This window comes from Theropithecus gelada, chromosome 2 (genome assembly GCF_003255815.1).
Source record: "Theropithecus gelada isolate Dixy chromosome 2, Tgel_1.0, whole genome shotgun sequence".
NCBI classification, from domain to species: domain Eukaryota; kingdom Metazoa; phylum Chordata; class Mammalia; order Primates; family Cercopithecidae; genus Theropithecus; species Theropithecus gelada.
The window spans coordinates 192,719,602-192,737,680 of record NC_037669.1 but is presented as its reverse complement, the minus strand read 5'-3'; the positions used below and the strand labels follow the sequence as shown (position 1 = coordinate 192,737,680).

At 42.0% G+C, this 18,079-nt stretch overlaps 1 protein-coding gene across 2 annotated transcripts in view; it reads left to right on the top strand.

Moving 5' to 3' along the window:
• The window catches only part of PAK2 (p21 (RAC1) activated kinase 2), a 95,120-nt gene extending 77,807 nt beyond the window's left edge, over positions 1-17,313 (top strand). For both annotated transcript variants that reach the window (XM_025375607.1, XM_025375608.1), the window contains exons 12-15: positions 2,123-2,222; positions 4,847-5,043; positions 12,202-12,339; positions 13,200-17,313. In XM_025375607.1, coding sequence (XP_025231392.1) covers positions 2,123-2,222; positions 4,847-5,043; positions 12,202-12,339; positions 13,200-13,286 — 522 coding nt within the window. In that variant the 3' untranslated portion in view covers positions 13,287-17,313. The remainder of the gene's footprint in view (positions 1-2,122; positions 2,223-4,846; positions 5,044-12,201; positions 12,340-13,199) is intronic.
• The last annotated feature ends 766 nt before the right edge of the window (positions 17,314-18,079 follow it).

Genomic DNA, 18,079 nt, shown 5'->3' with positions numbered 1-18,079 from the left:
TATTTCCCTTTTCCATCTGTCATCTTAAGGTGTTAAAAATATTCTTTGAGGCCGGGCGTGGTGGCTCAAGCCTGTTATCCCAGCACTTTGGGAGGCCGAGATGGGTGGATCACGATGTCAGGAGATCGAGACCATCCTGGCTAACCCGGTGAAACCCCGTCTCTACTAAAAAATACAAAAAACTAGCCGGGCGAGGTGGCGGGTGCCTATAGTCCCAGCTACTCGGGAGGCTGAGGCAGGAGAATGGCGTAAACCTGGGAGGTGGAGCTTGCAGTGAGCCGAGATCCGGCCACTGCACTCCAGCCTGGGCGACAGAGCGATACTCCGTCTCAAAAAAAAAGAAAAAAATTCTTTGAAAATTTTAATTCTGAATTATGTTCTACCTGAGGAATAGTACCTCTTTGGTTGAAGGGAGGAAATAAGAACTCTTGAATAGAATATTAATAGCATATGGTATTCCTTAACAATGGATGCTTGGTCACTGGGAAGCTGATAAAAACAATAATTTACCTATTTATACTTAATTTTGTTTTTTCTACAGATTTCTTTGTAATCGATACAAAAATTAATTTTGGGAGTTCCTCTAATTTGAGTTTTCTTTTGTGTGCCAGAACTTTTTAATTGTGACAGTTTTCTTTCTATTTATTTGTACAAATATTTTCTGGAGCTTTGTATCTGATTATTTCCTGGTAAATATATTGTGGTGTAACACCCAATTTATCTGTTTTTCCTTGAATGAATAGTTGAAGATTTTGGATGAGATTTTTAGTTGTGCTGACTTTGTTCTCCTGTGATGGGAGTAAGAAATAAAAGCACAGCCAACTTACACCCGTAGTTTATATTCAAAAACACCAGAGTGGGCAGATGTTTTAAACGTCATCTTGTTCTCGTTTGTAAGGAAGGGAAGAGTTTGTGCCTACTTTGTGACTTGGTGCTCTCTGGAATATGGTGTAAGGGGAAAGCTGTTCTTTCGTCATTCATGTCCAAGTTGTAGATGCAGCGGAATTAAAATCCGTCACTGAAGAAGAACATCTTGTCTCTGATGAACAGCCAGATGGAAGCGGCCACCCAGAATCTTACCGCTTTTCAGTGGCTCACGTTGACTAGCCTTCGAGTATCTCTCATTCAGATGGGAACGATCAAGTTTTTTTCATTACTGTTGAAATGATTTCTGAAGAGCCTGTGCATGTTTACTAAGTGTTGTATACTTTTAGGCATTTAAACCTGAAAGAGGCAATTTTTTATTGTTGTTGTTTTGTTTTGAGACTGAGTCTCGCTCTCTCACCCAGGCTGGAGTGCAGTGGCACAATCTCAGCTTGCTGCAACCTCCGCCTCCTAGATTCAAGGGCTTCTCTTGCCCCAGCCACCTGAGTAGCTGGGATTACAGGCCTGAGGCACCACACCTGACTAATTTTTCTTTCTTTCTGTCTTTTTTTTTTTCCGAGATGGAGTCTTGCTCTGTCTCCCAGGCTGGAGTGCAGTGACGCGATCTCGGCTCACTGCAACCTCTGCCTCCCAGGTTCAAGCAATTCTGCTACCTCAGCGTTCTGAGTAGCTGCGGTTACAGGTGTGTGCCACCACACCCAGCTATTTTCTTTGTATTTTTAGCAGACACAAGGTTTCATCATGTTGGCCCAGCTGGTCTGGAACTGCTGACCTCAGATGATCCACCTGCCTTGGTCTCCCGAAGTGCTGGGATTACAGGAGTGAGCCATCACACCTGGCTAATTTTTGTATTTTTTAGTAGAGATGGGGTTTTGTTATGTTGGCCAGGCTGGTCTTGAACTCCTGCCCTCAAGTGATCTACCTGCCTCACCCGGCCAGGAGGCAAGAAATTATACAGACCCAGCTCAACAGTGTCCCTGAGTAAGATCAGAGGATAGGAGGGCATCTACTAACTTTTCAAAAAATTTTATTTTCTTATATAAAACTTTAAGGAGGAGATATAATTACTTTTCATAACTTTGTATATAAGAGAGGATGTTTTCTCTTTTTAACTAAAAGTATTGGTGGGTCTTCTGCTGGGTACTGGAAGCAGTGCTCAGGCCATAACTACTGTACGGGAACCTCCCTGTGTCTTTTCAGGGACTATTTCATTAATAGGTGTTTTTCTTCTGTTCAGTGTTTACAGGCATTGGAGTTTTTACATGCTAATCAAGTGATCCACAGAGACATCAAAAGTGACAATGTACTTTTGGGAATGGAAGGATCAGTTAAGCTCAGTGAGTAACAAATGGACAAACCACTATTTTTTATTTTAAGTTTCTGCCTTTTGTTTAATTAAAAACTTTTCTTGACCAATGCAAGGATTAATAATGATTTAATATAGGAAGAGGTAAGACCTTTGAAAACTGAGTGATACTCTGAGGGTTTTAACTAATCAGTGCCAGAGAAAGGACTAGCTATATAAGACATTACCTAATAATTACCACTAGATGCGATGTTTTTAGGTAATGTCTTTTCTTTTGAGACGGAGTTTTGCTCTTGTCACCCAGGCTGGAGTGCAACGGCGCGATCTCGGCTCACTGCAACCTCCGCCTCCTGGGTTGAAGCAATTCTCCCACCTCAGCCTTCTGAGTAGCTGGGATTACAGGCGCGCCCCACCACACCCATCTGATTTTTGTATTTTTAGTAGAGATGGAGTTTCTCCACGTTGGTCAGGCTGGTCTCGAGCTCCTGAACTCAGGTGATCTGCCCGCCTCAGCCTCCCAAAGTGCTGGGATTACAGGCGTGAGCCACCGTGCCCGGCCATGATTGCTTATTTTTAAGTAATCTTAATGGGCAAGCTCTCATTCATTTTTGATGAATACACATGCAACTGAATTAAACTTTTGAATGACATTTTTTTTTCCTGGCTCTGCCATTTACTCCGTGAATAACCTTGGATAAGTTGTTTTTGTGTCTCCGTTTTCCTATTTGTAAAATGGGAATAATTGTAATAATAAATGTACCTTTCTCGTAGGGTTACCATGAGGATTAAATATTTTAATTCTTATAAGGTACTTAAACAGTACCTGGGTTGTTTTAAGTACTCATTTTAGCTATAAATATTATTTGACCTAACCGTTACTCTTTTAGAATTCTCTCATGTAGAATTTCTGAACTTACACACCACAGTAAGTACAAGGATGTTCTCTGCAATATTGTAAAGAAAAACCAAAACTATCTTAAGTGTTGAGCAGTAAGAGAATAAATTAAATAGATTATTATATTTTTATATTCTGTGTAGTTTTTTTTGTTTGTTTGTTTTGTTTTGTTTTGTTTTGAGACGGAGTCTCGCTCTGTCACCCGGGCTGGAGTGCAGTGGCCGGATCTCCGCTCACTGCAAGCTCCGCCTCCCGGGTTCACGCCATTCTCCTGCCTCAGCCTCCAGAGTAGCTGGGACTACAGGCGCCCGCCACCACGCCCGGCTAGTTTTTTATATTTTTAGTAGAGACAGGGTTTCACCATGTCAGCCAGGATGGTCTCGATCTCCTGACCTCGTGATCCACCTGCCTCGGCCTCCTAAAGTGCTGGGATTACAGGCGTGAGCCACCGTGCCCAGCCCTCTGTGTAGTTTTTAAGATGAGGCAGGCCAGGTGCAGTGGCTCACGCCTGTAATCCCAGCACTTTGGGAGGCCGAGGCAGGTGGATTGCTTGAGCCCAGGAGTTCGAGACTAGACTGAGCAACATGGCAAGACTCCATCTCTACTAAAAATACAACAGTTAGCTGGGCATGGTGGCAGACGCCTCTAATCCCAGCTACTTGGGAGGCTGGGGTAGGAGGATGGCTTGAGCACAGGAGGCAGAGGTTGCAGTGAGCTGAAATTGCTCTACTGCACTTAGCATGGACAATGGAGTGAAGCCCTGTGACAAAAAATTTAAAAATAAAAAATGTTTAAGTAGGAAGATAAATGATAAATGTACTGATATGGAAAGGTCTCTTTAAAAAAATGGTTTTACAAAAGTTTACAGAATATCCTGATTGATAATGCAAACCAAACAGTTCATAGATTTTATTCATGCATATATGTACATGCGTAACCAACAGTCTAAAGCTTACAAACCTAAATTTTAACAGTAGTCACATATGGAGTAGAATGGGTTGAACAGCATAAGAAAGAATTCTAAATACGAATCCTGACTTTTCCACTAAATGAATATTGAGTACTACACCAGGCGTCCTGCGCCTCTGTTCCAGGTGAGATGGCTGAGAAGGTAGCGCGGGCGGCGGCCTCATCGCTTGGTGCAGTTCAGTGTGTTCTTTTTCTAGGCTCTCTGCTGAGATGATGGATGTTTAGTGACTCTAGCTTCTGTTTGTTTTATTCAAAAACAGTTTACAGCTGGGTGTGGTGGCTCCCACTTGTAATCTCAACACTTTGGGAGGCCAAGGTATGAAGATCCCTCCCTGTGTTGCCCAAGAGTTCAAGATCAGCCTAGGCAACATAGGGAGACTCCCTCTCTACAGGAAATTTTAAAAACTAAACAGAATTAAAAGACACAGTGGTTTCCGTGGCCTGACCTTCGACCTTTGCCTGATCACTGCCTTTAGTTTCGGCGTCTGCCTTCGCTTACTTGTTCATGGACCTCTTTCAGTTCTCTTAGATTTTTTAGGAGAGAATGAATTATTCAGAATAAAAGGCCTCCTGATAATTTGGACTCTGTGACAAGTAAAAGTAAAATGTGAGAGTGTGTTACATCATGAAAATATTTTTAAACTCATTCTGGTTTACTTTATTAATAAAATCCTTAAAAACAAGAGGCTGAAGAGTCAAAAGATAATTAATTACATCATCTGAAGTGAACTCCTTTGTTAAAACGATCCGTGGAAACCATTAACTCTGTTCTGTTTTGTTTTGTTTTGTAGCTGACTTTGGTTTCTGTGCCCAGATCACCCCCGAGCAGAGCAAACGCAGTACCATGGTCGGAACCCCATACTGGATGGCACCAGAGGTGGTTACACGGAAAGCTTATGGCCCCAAAGTTGACATATGGTCTCTGGGTATCATGGCTATTGAGATGGTAGAAGGAGAGCCTCCATACCTCAATGAAAATCCCTTGAGGGTAAGATCAGTTAAACACCAGCCTTGTTAAATATTTTTCTTGAATTTAAAGTAGAAAGTTGATAAAACCTAGTCTCTGCCCCTAACTCTGCATCTAAAAATCATTTGCTTTCTGAGTCACAAATTAATGTGCTAGGTGAAGACTTGGTAGGTTTTTAGTAGTAAGCTGTATTGTTTTGTATTTTACATAGGAAGTTTGGAGCACCTGCCTCTTAAACCTTCTCCTTCTTTTATGTTTTAAGATTTTTTGAGACAGGGTCCCACTCTGTTGCCTAGTCTAGAGTGCAGTGGTGCAATCTCAGCTCACTGCAACCTCCACCTCTCAGGTTCAAGCGATCCTCCTACCTCAGCCTCCCAAGTGGCTGGAACTGTGGGTGTGCGCCACCACACCCAGCTGATTTTTGTATTTTTATAGAAACGGGGTCTCTCCATGTTGGGTCAGGCTGGTCTCAAACTCTTGACCTCAGTTGATCCACCCACCTTGGCCTCCCAAAGTGCTGGCATTACAAGTGTGAGCCACTGTGCCTGGCCACTTCTTTTTCTTTTAAATTACCATATGTGGTTCGACATTATCAGTTATTAAGGAAATGTAAATCAGAACCTCAACAATCAGTGGCTGAGGCAAGAGAATTGCTTGAACCCAGGAGGTGGCAGTTGCGGTGAGCCAAGGTGGCCAAGAGCTACTGCACTCCAGCCTGGGCAACAGGGTGAGACTCTATCTCAGAAAACAACAACAGCAAAAAACCCACCCCAACAGGATAACACTTCCAACTACTAGAATTGTTATACTCAAAAAGACAATAATAAATGTTGGTGGCCAGGTGCGGTGGCTCACACCTGTAAACCCAGCACTTTGGGAGGCCGAGGTTGAGAGTTCAAGATCAGCCTGACCAACATGAAGAAACCCATCTTTACTAAAAATACAGAATTAGCTGGGTGCGGTGGTGGGCACCTGTAATCCCAGCTACTTGGGAGGCTGAGGCAAGAGAATCGCTTGAACCTGGGAGGCAGAGGTTGCAGTGAGCCAAGATCGCACCACTGCACTCCATCCTGGGCAACAAAGCAAAACTCCGTCTCCATAAATAAATAAATAAATGTTGGTGAGAAGATAAACTAGAACCCTTGTTCATTGCAAAATATAAAATGGTACATCTGACTTAGAAAACAACTTGACAATTCTGTATGAAGTGAATACTGGATTACCAGATGACCTAAGAGTTCCTCTGCCGGGTACAGACAGCAGAGCCAAGAGAATTACAATCATACATCCATACAAAAGCCTGCATGCAGCCTCAGTTATTTCCACTAAAAATGGAAATAATTCAAACCTGCTGAACAATGGAATATTATTTGGTCATAGGAAGGAAGTGCCAATCTGTGTTGCAGCACTGAGCCTTCAAAGTATGGTGCTAAGTGAAAGAAACTGAGTAACAGATGGCAGTAGATTCTGGCCCTCTGTGTCCTGAATGCTTTTCATCCCGTTGCCAAAGATTCCAGTTCATGTGCGCAGTTAAAGTACTTCTCTAGAGGTGATTAATTAGGGTACTTTTCAGAATGATATTTAAAGTCCTCTAATTTCATTCATTCATTTAGCCAGTATTGATTTGAGTACCTGCCGTGTGCTAAGCACTACTCAAAAGGCTGTCTAAAAGAACCCACACAAATTCCTGCTCTTACAGAACTTATATTCTAATGGGAAAAGAGAGAAAAACCAAATAAACAGAATAATGTGTAATATATTGAAGAATGGACTCTTGAGTGCTGAGACTGGCAGGAAGGAGGTTAGGGTGTTTACTTTCAAAAGGTGCTTGGAGAGCTGGGCACAGTGGCTCATGCCTGTCATCCCAGTATTTTGGGAGGCCAAGGTGGGAGGATTTCTTGAGCCTAGGAGTTCAAGGCCAGCCTAGGCAACATAGTGAGACCCCATCTCTACAAAAAAATTTTAAAAATTAGCCAAGCATGTTAGTGTGTGCCTGTAGTCACAGCTAACTGGGACCATCCCGCCTCAGTGGGTGGGTCACTTGGGCCCAAGGAAGATGAGGCTGCCGTGAGCTGTTCTCACATCACTGCACTCCAGCTTGGGTAACAGCTAGGCCCTGTCTCCAAAAAAATACAATAAAAATAAATTTTAAAATTAAATCAAAAGCATGCATAGGGAGGGCTTCTCTGAAGTGAGGTGACATTTGGACACAGGAAGTGCGAGAGTGATACTTACCTAAGGGGAAAGGATTCTAAACAGAAGGCACAGCACGTGCAAAAGCCCTAAAGCAGGAGCGTGCCTGGTGTATCAAGAGGTGATGACGGACCTCAGCATAGCTGGCCTCCGCTGAACAAACAGCAAGAGGTGCGGTCGATCTGCAGAGAAACCAGGCCAGGCTGTAGTGCCTTATGAGACCTTTGGAAGGATTCTGGCTTTTACTGGAGGCCAGATGGGGAAACTGTTAGAGAGATTTGGGCAGAGGAGTAAGTTGGTCTCCTTAGGTTTTAATAGGATTGCCCTGGCTACTTTGTTGAGAGATTCTTGAGGAAGGCAAAGGCAGAGCAGAAGACCAGTTAGGAGGCTGATGTAATGATTCAGGCAAGCAGTGATGATAGCCTCGACCAGGACGGTATCAGTGGAGGTGGTAAAAAGTGGTGGGATTCTGGATGTATTTTGAAAGAGGAGTCTACATGGGAGAGAGAAGACCAACGGGATCTGTTCCCAAGTAACTTAACTGCTTTCCTGTACAAAGCTGAAGAATATTACAGGACTGTGCCCACAGCCAGGAGTGCGCTTAGGCTTCAGAAGAGGCTCGCCTCCAGTGGCCTTCACTGGGACAAAAAAGTATACTTGAACCCCAATGAGACTGGTGAAATCACCAGCGCCAGCTCCTATCAGCAGATCCAGAAGCTTTCCAAAGATAGGCTGATCTTCTGCACGCCTGTGACTATCCATTCCCAGGCTGGATCCCCCGCCCCCTGCAAAAAAAAAAAAAAAAAAAAAAACCCTTGGTCGGGCATGGTGGCTCACGCCTGTAATCTCAGCACTTTGGGAGGCTGAGGTGGGCGGATCACTTGAGGTCAGGAGTTCGTGACCAGCCTAACATGGTGAAACCTCGTCTCTACTAAAAATTCAAAAATGAGCCAGGCGTGGTGGCGGGCACCTGTATTCCCAGCTACTCGGGAGGCTGAGGCGGGAGAATTGCTTGAAACTGGGCGACAGAGAGATTCTGTCTCAAAAACAAAAAAACCACCTTGGCACACAGGCATATGGGCATAACTGCTAATGCACAAATTACCAAAAAGGCAACATGGATGAGGAAGACGAGAATTCCGTCCCAGCTGCTCAGAAGACACTGTGAATCCACGAAGATTGGCCTTCACATGTACATGAAGTGAAGGGGGGACATGTTCAAAAACAAGCAGGTTCTTTGGGAACTGATTCCATGCTGAATATAGACAAGGCCTCAAGAAGCTTCTGGTTGACCAGGCCAGGGCATGTGGGTCTAAGACCAGGAAAGCACTGGTCCAAGAAGGAGAAAATCATTAAGACTGTCCCAGGAGGAAGAAACTAAGAATAAAGGTCTCCCTCTCTTGTCTGTACATAGTGGATCTTGGTGATTACATAGATCCAGTCATTCAAATAAAACAAGATTTTATCTGCCTAAAGGAGGGAAAAAGCATATTTGTAGGAATACAGAAGTAGCCAGGACCCAGCAAGCACCCAGACATCCAGTCAAAGTTTACCAGATAGGCAAAGGAGCAGGCAAATGCAGACTATAATGAGAAAAACATCCAGTCAACTGAAACAGACACAGAACTGGCACAGATAAAAGAATTACCACACAAGCTCATTAAAACAGTCTTACAACTGCATTTCAGTTGTAAGAACTTTAAATGCATATTGCTTAGTGAAAGAACCCAGTCTAAAAAGGCTACGTATTGTTTCAACTAGAGAGAGTAAAAATGAAAATGATCAGTGGCTATGGGGTTTGGCAGGGCCGGAGGGTAGAGAGGAGGAGTAGATGAAGCACGGGGAGTTTTTTGGGCACTGAAATTACTTTGTATGATATTATAATGGTGGACACTGGACAGTGTTCATTTTCAAAACCCATGGAACAACTAGGCACGGTGGTGCACACCCGTAGTCCCCGCTACTTGAAAGGCTGAAGCAGGAGCATCTCTTGAGCCCAGGACTTCAAGGCCAGTCTGGGCAACATATCGAGACTGCATAAAAAAACTAAAAACAAAACAAAAAAATCATAGGACTGTATAATGTAATACAGAGTGAACCCTAATGTAAACTGAGGGCTTTAGTTTAATAGAAATGTATCAGTGGCCGGGCGCGGTGGCTCAAGCCTGTAATCCCAGCACTTTGGGAGGCCAAGACGGGCGGATCACGAGGTCAGGAGATCGAGACCATCCTGGCTAACACGGTGAAACCCCGTCTCTACTAAAAAAATACAAAAAACTAGCCGGGCGAGGTGGCGGCGCCTGTAGTCCCAGCTACCCGGGAGGCTGAGGCAGGAGAATGGCGTAAACCCGGGAGGCGGAGCTTGCAGTGAGCTGAGATCCGGCCACTGCATTCCAGCCTGGGCGACAGAGCGAGACTCCGTCTCAAAAAAAAAAAAAAAAAAAAAGAAATGTATCAGTATTGGTTCATTAGTAACAAGTGTCCCATAGTGTAATAATGCAGATAATAGTAACACTCCACATGAGGGAGGCTGCGTGTGGGAACTCTGTACTCTCTGCTCAATTTCCTGTAAACCTAAAACTTCTAAAAAAAAAAATAGTCAATTAAAAATAATAATTCAGGACCAGGTGCAGTGGCTCACACCTGTAATCTCAGCACTTGGGAGGCCAAGGTGGGCAGATCCCTTGAGGTCAGGAGTTTGAGACCAACCTGGCCAACGTGGTGAAACCCCGTCTCTACTAAAAATACAAAAATTAGTCGGTCATAGTGGTGCCTGCCTGTACCTCCAGCTACTCAGGAGGCTGAGATGCGAGAATTGCTGGAACCCGGGAGGCAGAGGTTGCCGTGTGCTGAGATCATGCCACTGCACTGCAGTCTGGCCAACAGAGCGAGACTGTGTCTCAAAAGAAAAATAGGCTGGATGCAGTGGCTGACACCTGTAATCCCAGCATTTTGCAAGGCCGAGGAAGGTGGATCACAAGGTCAGGAGTTTAAGACCAGCCTGTCCAACATAGTGAAATGCTGTCTCTACTGAAAATACAAAAAAATTAACTACTGGGAAGACTGAGGCAGGAGAATCGCTTGAACTCAGGAGGTGAAGGTTGCATTGAGCTGAGATTGCACCATTGCATTCCAGTCTGGGCCACAGAGCCAGACTCTGTCTCAAAAATAAATAAATTAATTAAATGTATAGAACTGTAGAGAAAATAATTAGAACTACATAAGGATTTTCTAAAGGGAGTTGATTAAATTAGGAAACATTCATATAAGGCAGTGTTTACTTAAGCCATTACAGTAGTTTCATAGATCTAGGTAGTTACTAGTAATGATGACCTGGGATAATTTGTTTTTTGGTTTTTATTTTTGAGACAGAGTTTTGCTCTGTTGCCCAGGCTGGAGTTCAGGGTGCAATCTCCACTCACTGCAACCTCCACCTCCCACATTCAAGCGTTCTGCCTCAGCCTCCCAAGTAACTGGAACTACAGGCGTGTGCCACCACACCCAGCTAATTTTTTTTTTTTTTTTTTTTTTTTGAATTTTTAGTAGCAATGGGGTTTTGCCATGTTGCCCAGCCTGGTCTCAAGCTCCTGAGCTCAGGCAATCCACTTGTCTCAGCATCTTAGAGTGCTAGGATTACAGGCATGGGCCACCATGCCCAGCCTAATTTTTTTTTTAAGTCTTCACAAATCTCATTTTTTAAAATGATACGTATGACTTGAAAAAAATTTGAGAAAACTAAGCAGGATGATCAATGGTGAGATTGTGGTTATTTTTTTTTTTTTTTTTTTGTGGTGGAGTCTCGCTCTGTCGCCCAGGCTGGAGTGCAGTGGCCAGATCTCAGCTCACTGCAAGCTCCGCCTCCTGGGTTTACGCCATTCTCCTGCCTCAGCCTCCCGAGTAGCTGGGACTACAGGCGCCCGCCACCTCGCCCGGCTAGTTTTTTGTATTTTTTTAGTAGAGACGGGGTTTCACCCTGTTAGCCAGGATGGTCTTGATCTCCTGACCTCGTGATCCGCCCGTCTCGGCCTCCCAAAGTGCTGGGATTACAGGCTTGAGCCACCGCGCCCGGCCGATTGTGGTTATTTTTAATTATTAACATTGTTTTATTTTTTAAAGCAATATGGACTGGGCACAGTGGCTCACGCCTGTAATCCTAGCACTTTGGGAGGCCGAGGCAGATGGATCACTTGAAGTCAAGAGTTCAAGACCAGCCTGACCAATATGGTGAAACCCCATCTCTACTAAAAATACAAAGATTAGCTGGTCATAGTGGCATCTGTAATCCCAGCTACTCCGGAGGCTGAGGCAGGAGAATCACTTGAACCCGGGAGGCAGAGGTTGCAGTGAGCCAAGATTGCACCACTGCACTCCAGCCTTGGTGACAGAGTGAGACTCTGTCTCAACAAAAAAACAAAACAAAACAAAAGCAGTACGCATCGCATTTATAACTAAAGAAAAACCAAATGTGAGTCTGATTTTGGAAGAATAACTTAGAGAAATGTAACATCTAAAAATAAGAGGAAAGTATCAAATCTAAATTTAAATGAGATAATGATAAGCCCAGTTTAGTATTTTATGATGATTTTCTTTAAAGAAGAAAAGTTCATAGACTTTATTCACGGCTCTGTGACTGTGCTGAGCTATCCTTTTCTTTTTTTGAGACAGAGTCTCTCTCTGTTGCCCAGGCTGGAGTGCAGTGGCGCCATCTCAGCTCACTGCAACCTCCGCCTCCCGGGTTCCCGCCATTCTCCTGCCTCAGCCTCCCGAGTAGCTGGGACTACAGGCGCCCGCCATCATGCCCGGCTAATTTTTTTGTATTTTTAGTAGAGATGGGGTTTCACCGTATTAGCCAGGGTGGTCTCGATCTCCTGACGTTGTGATCCACCTGCCTCAGCCTCCCAAAGTGCTGGGATTACAGGCGTGAGCTACTGTGACTGGCCGTGCTGAGCTATCTTAAGTGGATCAAAGATGTTCTTCTATTTTTAGGCCTTGTACCTAATAGCAACTAATGGAACCCCAGAACTTCAGAATCCAGAGAAACTTTCCCCAATATTTCGAGATTTCTTAAATCGATGTTTGGAAATGGATGTGGAAAAAAGGGGTTCAGCCAAAGAATTATTACAGGTAAATTTAAAAATGATTTCATTTGGGGGAATAGTTGACTCTTTTGGTAACCAACAGAGTTGGTTACCAAAGGGCTAATAATTAGATTTCACTATTCATTGATCACTAGCGGTATGGCAGCTGCTGGGTTTCATCCTATCATTCTGAGCAAACTAACACAGGAACAGAAAACCAAACACCGCATGTTCTCATAAGTGGGAGTTGAGCAATGAGTTGGACACAGGGTGGGGAACATCACACACGGGGGCCTGTCATGGTGCGGGGGGGAGGGGGGAGGAATAGCATTAGGAGAAATACCTAATGTAAATGATGAGTTAATGGGTGCAGCACACCAACATGGCACATGTATACATATGTAACAAACCTGCACGTTGTGCACATGTACCCTAGAACTTAAAGTATTTTTTAAAAAAAGGGAGGGTTCATCTGCTGGGATTAAAATTCTGACAATACCACAGTGTGCAGTTTGTGCATAGTATCAATTCTCAGACCTGTTTACAGTCTGCGCCTAGTGTCGGTCCTCGGACCTGTTTACAGTCTGCGTGTAGTGTCGGTCCTCGGACCTGTTTACAGTCTGCGCATAGTGTCGGTCCTTGGACCTGTTTACAGTCCTCAGACCTGTTTATTGCTGCCTTGCGTATATTTGTGTATATTTGTCAAACTGAAATGATTCTGCTTTCATTCAACTCTGAAAGTAATGCATTGATTATGTTAGTCTTATGAAGGTGTTAATATGTGTTTAGTTTATTAAATAAATTATGATTAACAAGTAGTCTTTGGGGCTTAATTGAACAAAATTATTTTGTTTCTAACCTGATGAATAGCACTTACACATTTATTTTTCCCCTTCTTTCTGGCAGCATCCTTTCTTGAAACTGGCCAAACCATTATCTAGCTTGACACCACTGATCATGGCAGCTAAAGAAGCGATGAAGAGTAACCGTTAACATCACTGCTGTGGCCTCATATTCTTTTTTCCATTTTCTACAAGAAGCCTTTTAGTATATGAAAATTATTACTCTTTTTGGGGTTTAAAGAAATGGTCTGCATAACCTGAATGAAAGAAGCAAGTGACTATTCTCTAAAGACAACCAAGAGAAAATTGCAAAAAGAAAAGTATGACTTTTATATGAACCCCTTCTTTAGGGTCCAAAAGGAATTGTGGACTGAATCACTAGCCTTAGGTCTTTCAGCAAACAGCCTATCAGGGCCATTTATCATGTGTGAGATTTGCATTTTACTTTGCTGACTTTGTTATAATAGATCCCATTCATTGTCCCCTTTGGGGTATTTCCAATACTTGAATGGCAGATTGGAGTTTTTCAGAGTATTTGTTTATCTGCTAGTCTTTCTCTCCTTCATAGCTTTCCTTTCCCTGGACTTGCTCCTTTTGAGTTGCTTTTGAGTTTCTCATGCCTAGGCAAGTGTAATAGAAATTATGTAGCTCCTTCTGTTGGCAAAGGAGCTCTATATAGTTTCACTTTGTATAAAAGTTAGGACCAGCTGTTGTTACATGTAATATTTTAGTTCAGAACTTGACCTGAAGGAAGGGAAGAAGAGTGTGTGATTTTTACCTTTTTTAACAAATGTGAAAAAGTCAGTTTTAGAAATTTCGTGGTAGTAAGTTTGGCATTTGTTACATGTATAGAGAGAAGACTAATAATCTCTATTTATAACTAAATCATTGAGATAGAAAAAGATTCCCATTGACTGTAGACTTCTTCCCATTTTGTCTTCCCTTCTGCCTGTTTCCCCTTCAGGTTTGGTCCAGGAACCAAAGTGATTTGTTCCTTGTTCCAACCGGGACTTTATGACTTTGGTTAGTGCCACTACCTTCCTCTTCTCTCCTTTCCCCCTTCAATTTGGAAATAAATTTCTGTATATGTTGCAATTTTAGATTTAGGTTTATTCTTTTTGTTTTTCCTTAATCCTCTCTCACCTCACAGATACTCCCTCCCATGGCAAATAACATAATAACCAGTGAATTTTCGGAACTTAAAATTAGGTTTTTTCCACTTAAAGGAGAAAAATATTTGGGACTAGCAGAGGCAGAGTGAGAGATGTGGACCTTGGTGAGCTCTGATATAGTGAGAAGAGATTATACTCATGAAGGAGAATGTTTGTGTTACAGAGAAGCAGCTGATAGCAAATCGGCCGTGGGCGCATTGCCCGGGGTCATCATCAGTGTGGCATTGTCTGTGAGAACGTGAGTGACAGAGTAATTCTTGTGAATTTATAGATCATTTGAGATGTTGAGTTACTTTTTTTTTTTTCCAAATAAGTAGAGACTATTATAAAAAATGAGAAAGGAAAATGAAATGTGCGTGTTGATAGCAATAATTTGTTTCTTTTAAAGATTCTAAAAGGTCTGAGACCTGTAGCATTAATTATTTGAGTGCCCTCCGTTCTCCCCTCCCCTGCCTTTCTCCTCTCTTCTTTGCTTTCCTCTCCTCTCCTTCTCCTTTATTCGTAGTTTTGCTTTTGGAGTAGGTGTTGTTAAAGTATCAGTGGTTTGGTTCTGGCATTTTGTTCCCACCATCCCCTTCCCCCATGAACTTCCCCCCTGCTTACCATCCTGCAGTATAAATCATGAATAAAAAATCATTTTGCTGTTGTAGTATACATTGGGGAAACTAGAAGGGTTTTATTTCCATTATTTTATTCCCGCTATATCTATGTTAAGATACAATTATAAGGAGAGAAGTGACTTTTTCATTGATTAGGCAAGAAGGTTTTCAGAAAAATGAGTAAAAATAATTAATGAAACATATTTAGAGCACTTAATGGTCTCTGTTTTCAATATAATTCTTGATTTCATTTTTCTCTGGAATATATTGGCCTTCTACAGCTATTACTGAATTACAGAAACTGGTTTACTTCTGGCAGAAAGCTGCAGTGCCACCTGAGTTCCACATTTTAACTTTCTGTGTAAACAGCTGGATGGATTGTGATAAAGAAGATGCTACCAATGAAATAGAAAACCACCTAGATGAGAAGACTGTGATCCTCGTGCCCTCAGAGGCACTTCCCTCCTAAGTCAAAGACCATCCTCACTGACTGTGTGCCAATGCCTCGTTTCAGGCTTGTGACTCAGCAAAGGGCTTTTCCATTGATAGAAGCAGTTTGGGATTTGTAGTTACAACTTCTTCGATAGTTACCTGCACGTCCATTGCTGGCAACTGACTTCAGTCATTAAAACCTGGCTCTGGTTAAGGGAGCTACACTGTGGTTTATTCTTAAGTTACGTGGATAAACTAACCTCTAACAGAAATATACTTTGGTTAATTTTGAAATGTGCCATTTTTAAACAAAATCTTAAAAGCAATACAGAATTGTGATTAATTTTAAATTAAAACATTCAGAACTTGTTGAAAGAAAAATTATATCTGAATCAAGATTCATGATTTTTATTTTTTATTTTTATTTTTATTTTTTGATACAGTCTCACTCTGTCACCCAGGCTGGAGTGCAGTGGTGTGATCTCAGCTCACTGCAACCTCCGCTTCCTGGGTTCAAGCAATTCTCGTGCCTCAGCCTCCTGAGTAGCTGCGACCACAGGTGCACGCCACCACACCCAGCTAATTTTTTGTATTTTTAGTAGAGACAGAGTCTCACCATGTTGCCCAGGCTGATCTCCAACTCCTCAGCTCAGGCAGTCTGCCCACCTTGACCTCCCAAAGTGCTGTAATTACAGGCGTGAGCCACTGCGCCTGGCCTCATGTTTTTTAAATAATTGCCTTTTATATCCCCCCCTTTTTGTCATCACTTTAGAATGAAAATTCTCATTTAAATCTAAAAGTTACCTTAATAGTCCTCTTGTGTTATTAGGACAGTATTATTATAGTACTTATTTATTTTATTTTAGACTTAAAGTTATCTTCTCTTTTTCTTTTTCCTTCTGCTGCTTTTAGGGACAGTTAAAACTGGGAAACTATGAAACATGGAACATTTTATCCTACCTAGAATAGTAAACGAGTAATTGTGCAGCATAAGACACCAAGGCTAATACAACTCTATCTTCATGTGTTGAGTGCCTGGCACATAGTATTAATTCTCTTCCCTTTAACATATAAATGTTAAGCTGCTTACAGTCTAGTAACCACCAATTGTAAATGAGCCTGTGCCTTTAACAAGCAATTTAAAACTACCTATGAGTATTTCTTTATAGGGCTCACTTAAATACATGTTTGTATATACTGTATTCTGGCCAGAATAATTTTAGATCTGATCAGGTAGTAGCTAAAATTAAAAAAAAAAAAAAAAAAAAAGGTGCTTAAAGAATTTGCATCAATTTTTGAGTCTAAATCTTTTAAAATATACTGAGATCCACATCTAGTAAAATGGCAGTGTCAAAATATTACAGATTATAATTAAAATCCAGATTAATACTCATTTGGGTTTTTTTTATAGTAGAACTTCATTGTAATACAAAAAGCAGATTATCTTCCTGTCTCCACTCCCCCAGTAGGTATTGAAACTGGTAAAATCAGTTTTTTGATAGTGTTGTGTATATAAGAAAAAATATATACATGCCTTCTTTTTTCTCCCCCAACACATTGATTGAACGCTCTGGCAAAGATGCTGTGGTGGGTGAGGTTGGAGTTAGAAAGAAGCAGGCACTGGCCGCCTTTGAAGGAATGGAAGTCTCTCCCATTCACTCCTCTAGAGTGCTGCCGAGAGAGGCAGAAAGGAATGGGTGATAATTCTGTCAAGCACACTTCTATTCTTTATTAAGAGAAACAGTTATGTTTGGAATTCAATGTTGGAACGCATTGGCTTTTTTCCCCTTGTTTTGATAGAAGTGGAATTAAGTAAAAGTAGTTTGTCTTTTCTGTTGTCTTCAAATTTTATAATGCCTTTTATTTTTAATTTAATCCCGTTCAATTATTTAATTGTTATACATTGACATTAACTGCTGTATTTTATGACTTTGTTCAATAATTTTGTTCTTTCAGGGCTAGAAATAAACTTTTTTAAAAAATTTGCATTTTTAACCTTTCCTAAACTTATTCTTTCTTTTGATCAGAATAGCATAAAAGAATATTTAAATGTTTTAATAGGTTTTCAGAGAACATTCTAGTATTTTTAGTGATAAATATTTTAAACCTTTTAATGGTGTTTTGCCATCATTTTGAATTTATTACAAAGCTCCAAAGTAGGAAGGTTTCTAGAAATGTGTGGGTGGGCAGTAAACATGAAGTTTTCCTTTTTTTTTTTTTTTTTTGAGACAGAGTCTCACTCTGTCTCCCAGGCTGGAGTGCAGTGGCACGACCTCAGCTCACTGCAGCCTCTGACTCCCAGGTTCAAGTGATTCTCCTGCCTCAGCCTCCGGAGTAGTTGGGGAAGTTTCCCCTTCTAAATCAAGTTCAGAATAATTTTCTTACCAATGTTTCTCTGTCAGACCCAGGGAAACAGTTCTGATTTGAGCACATACTTGGCTGGAGTAATAAAAACCTGATCAGAATTTCTGTGTTAAATGAACCAAGAAACCTTAAGAGTGTAATACGTGGTAAGGCATCACTTCATTATGTGAATTAATTTGGAATCTTAGATACCCTAACATAGGGAACAGCCACAGTAATGGTTTGCTATCAAAAAGCATAAAATAGGCCGGGCGCAGTGGCTCACGCCTGTAATCCCAGCACTTTGGGAGGCCGAGGCGGGTGGATCACGAGACGTCAGGAGTTCGAGATCAGCCTGGCCAACATGGTGAAACCCTGTCTCTACAAAAAAAATACAA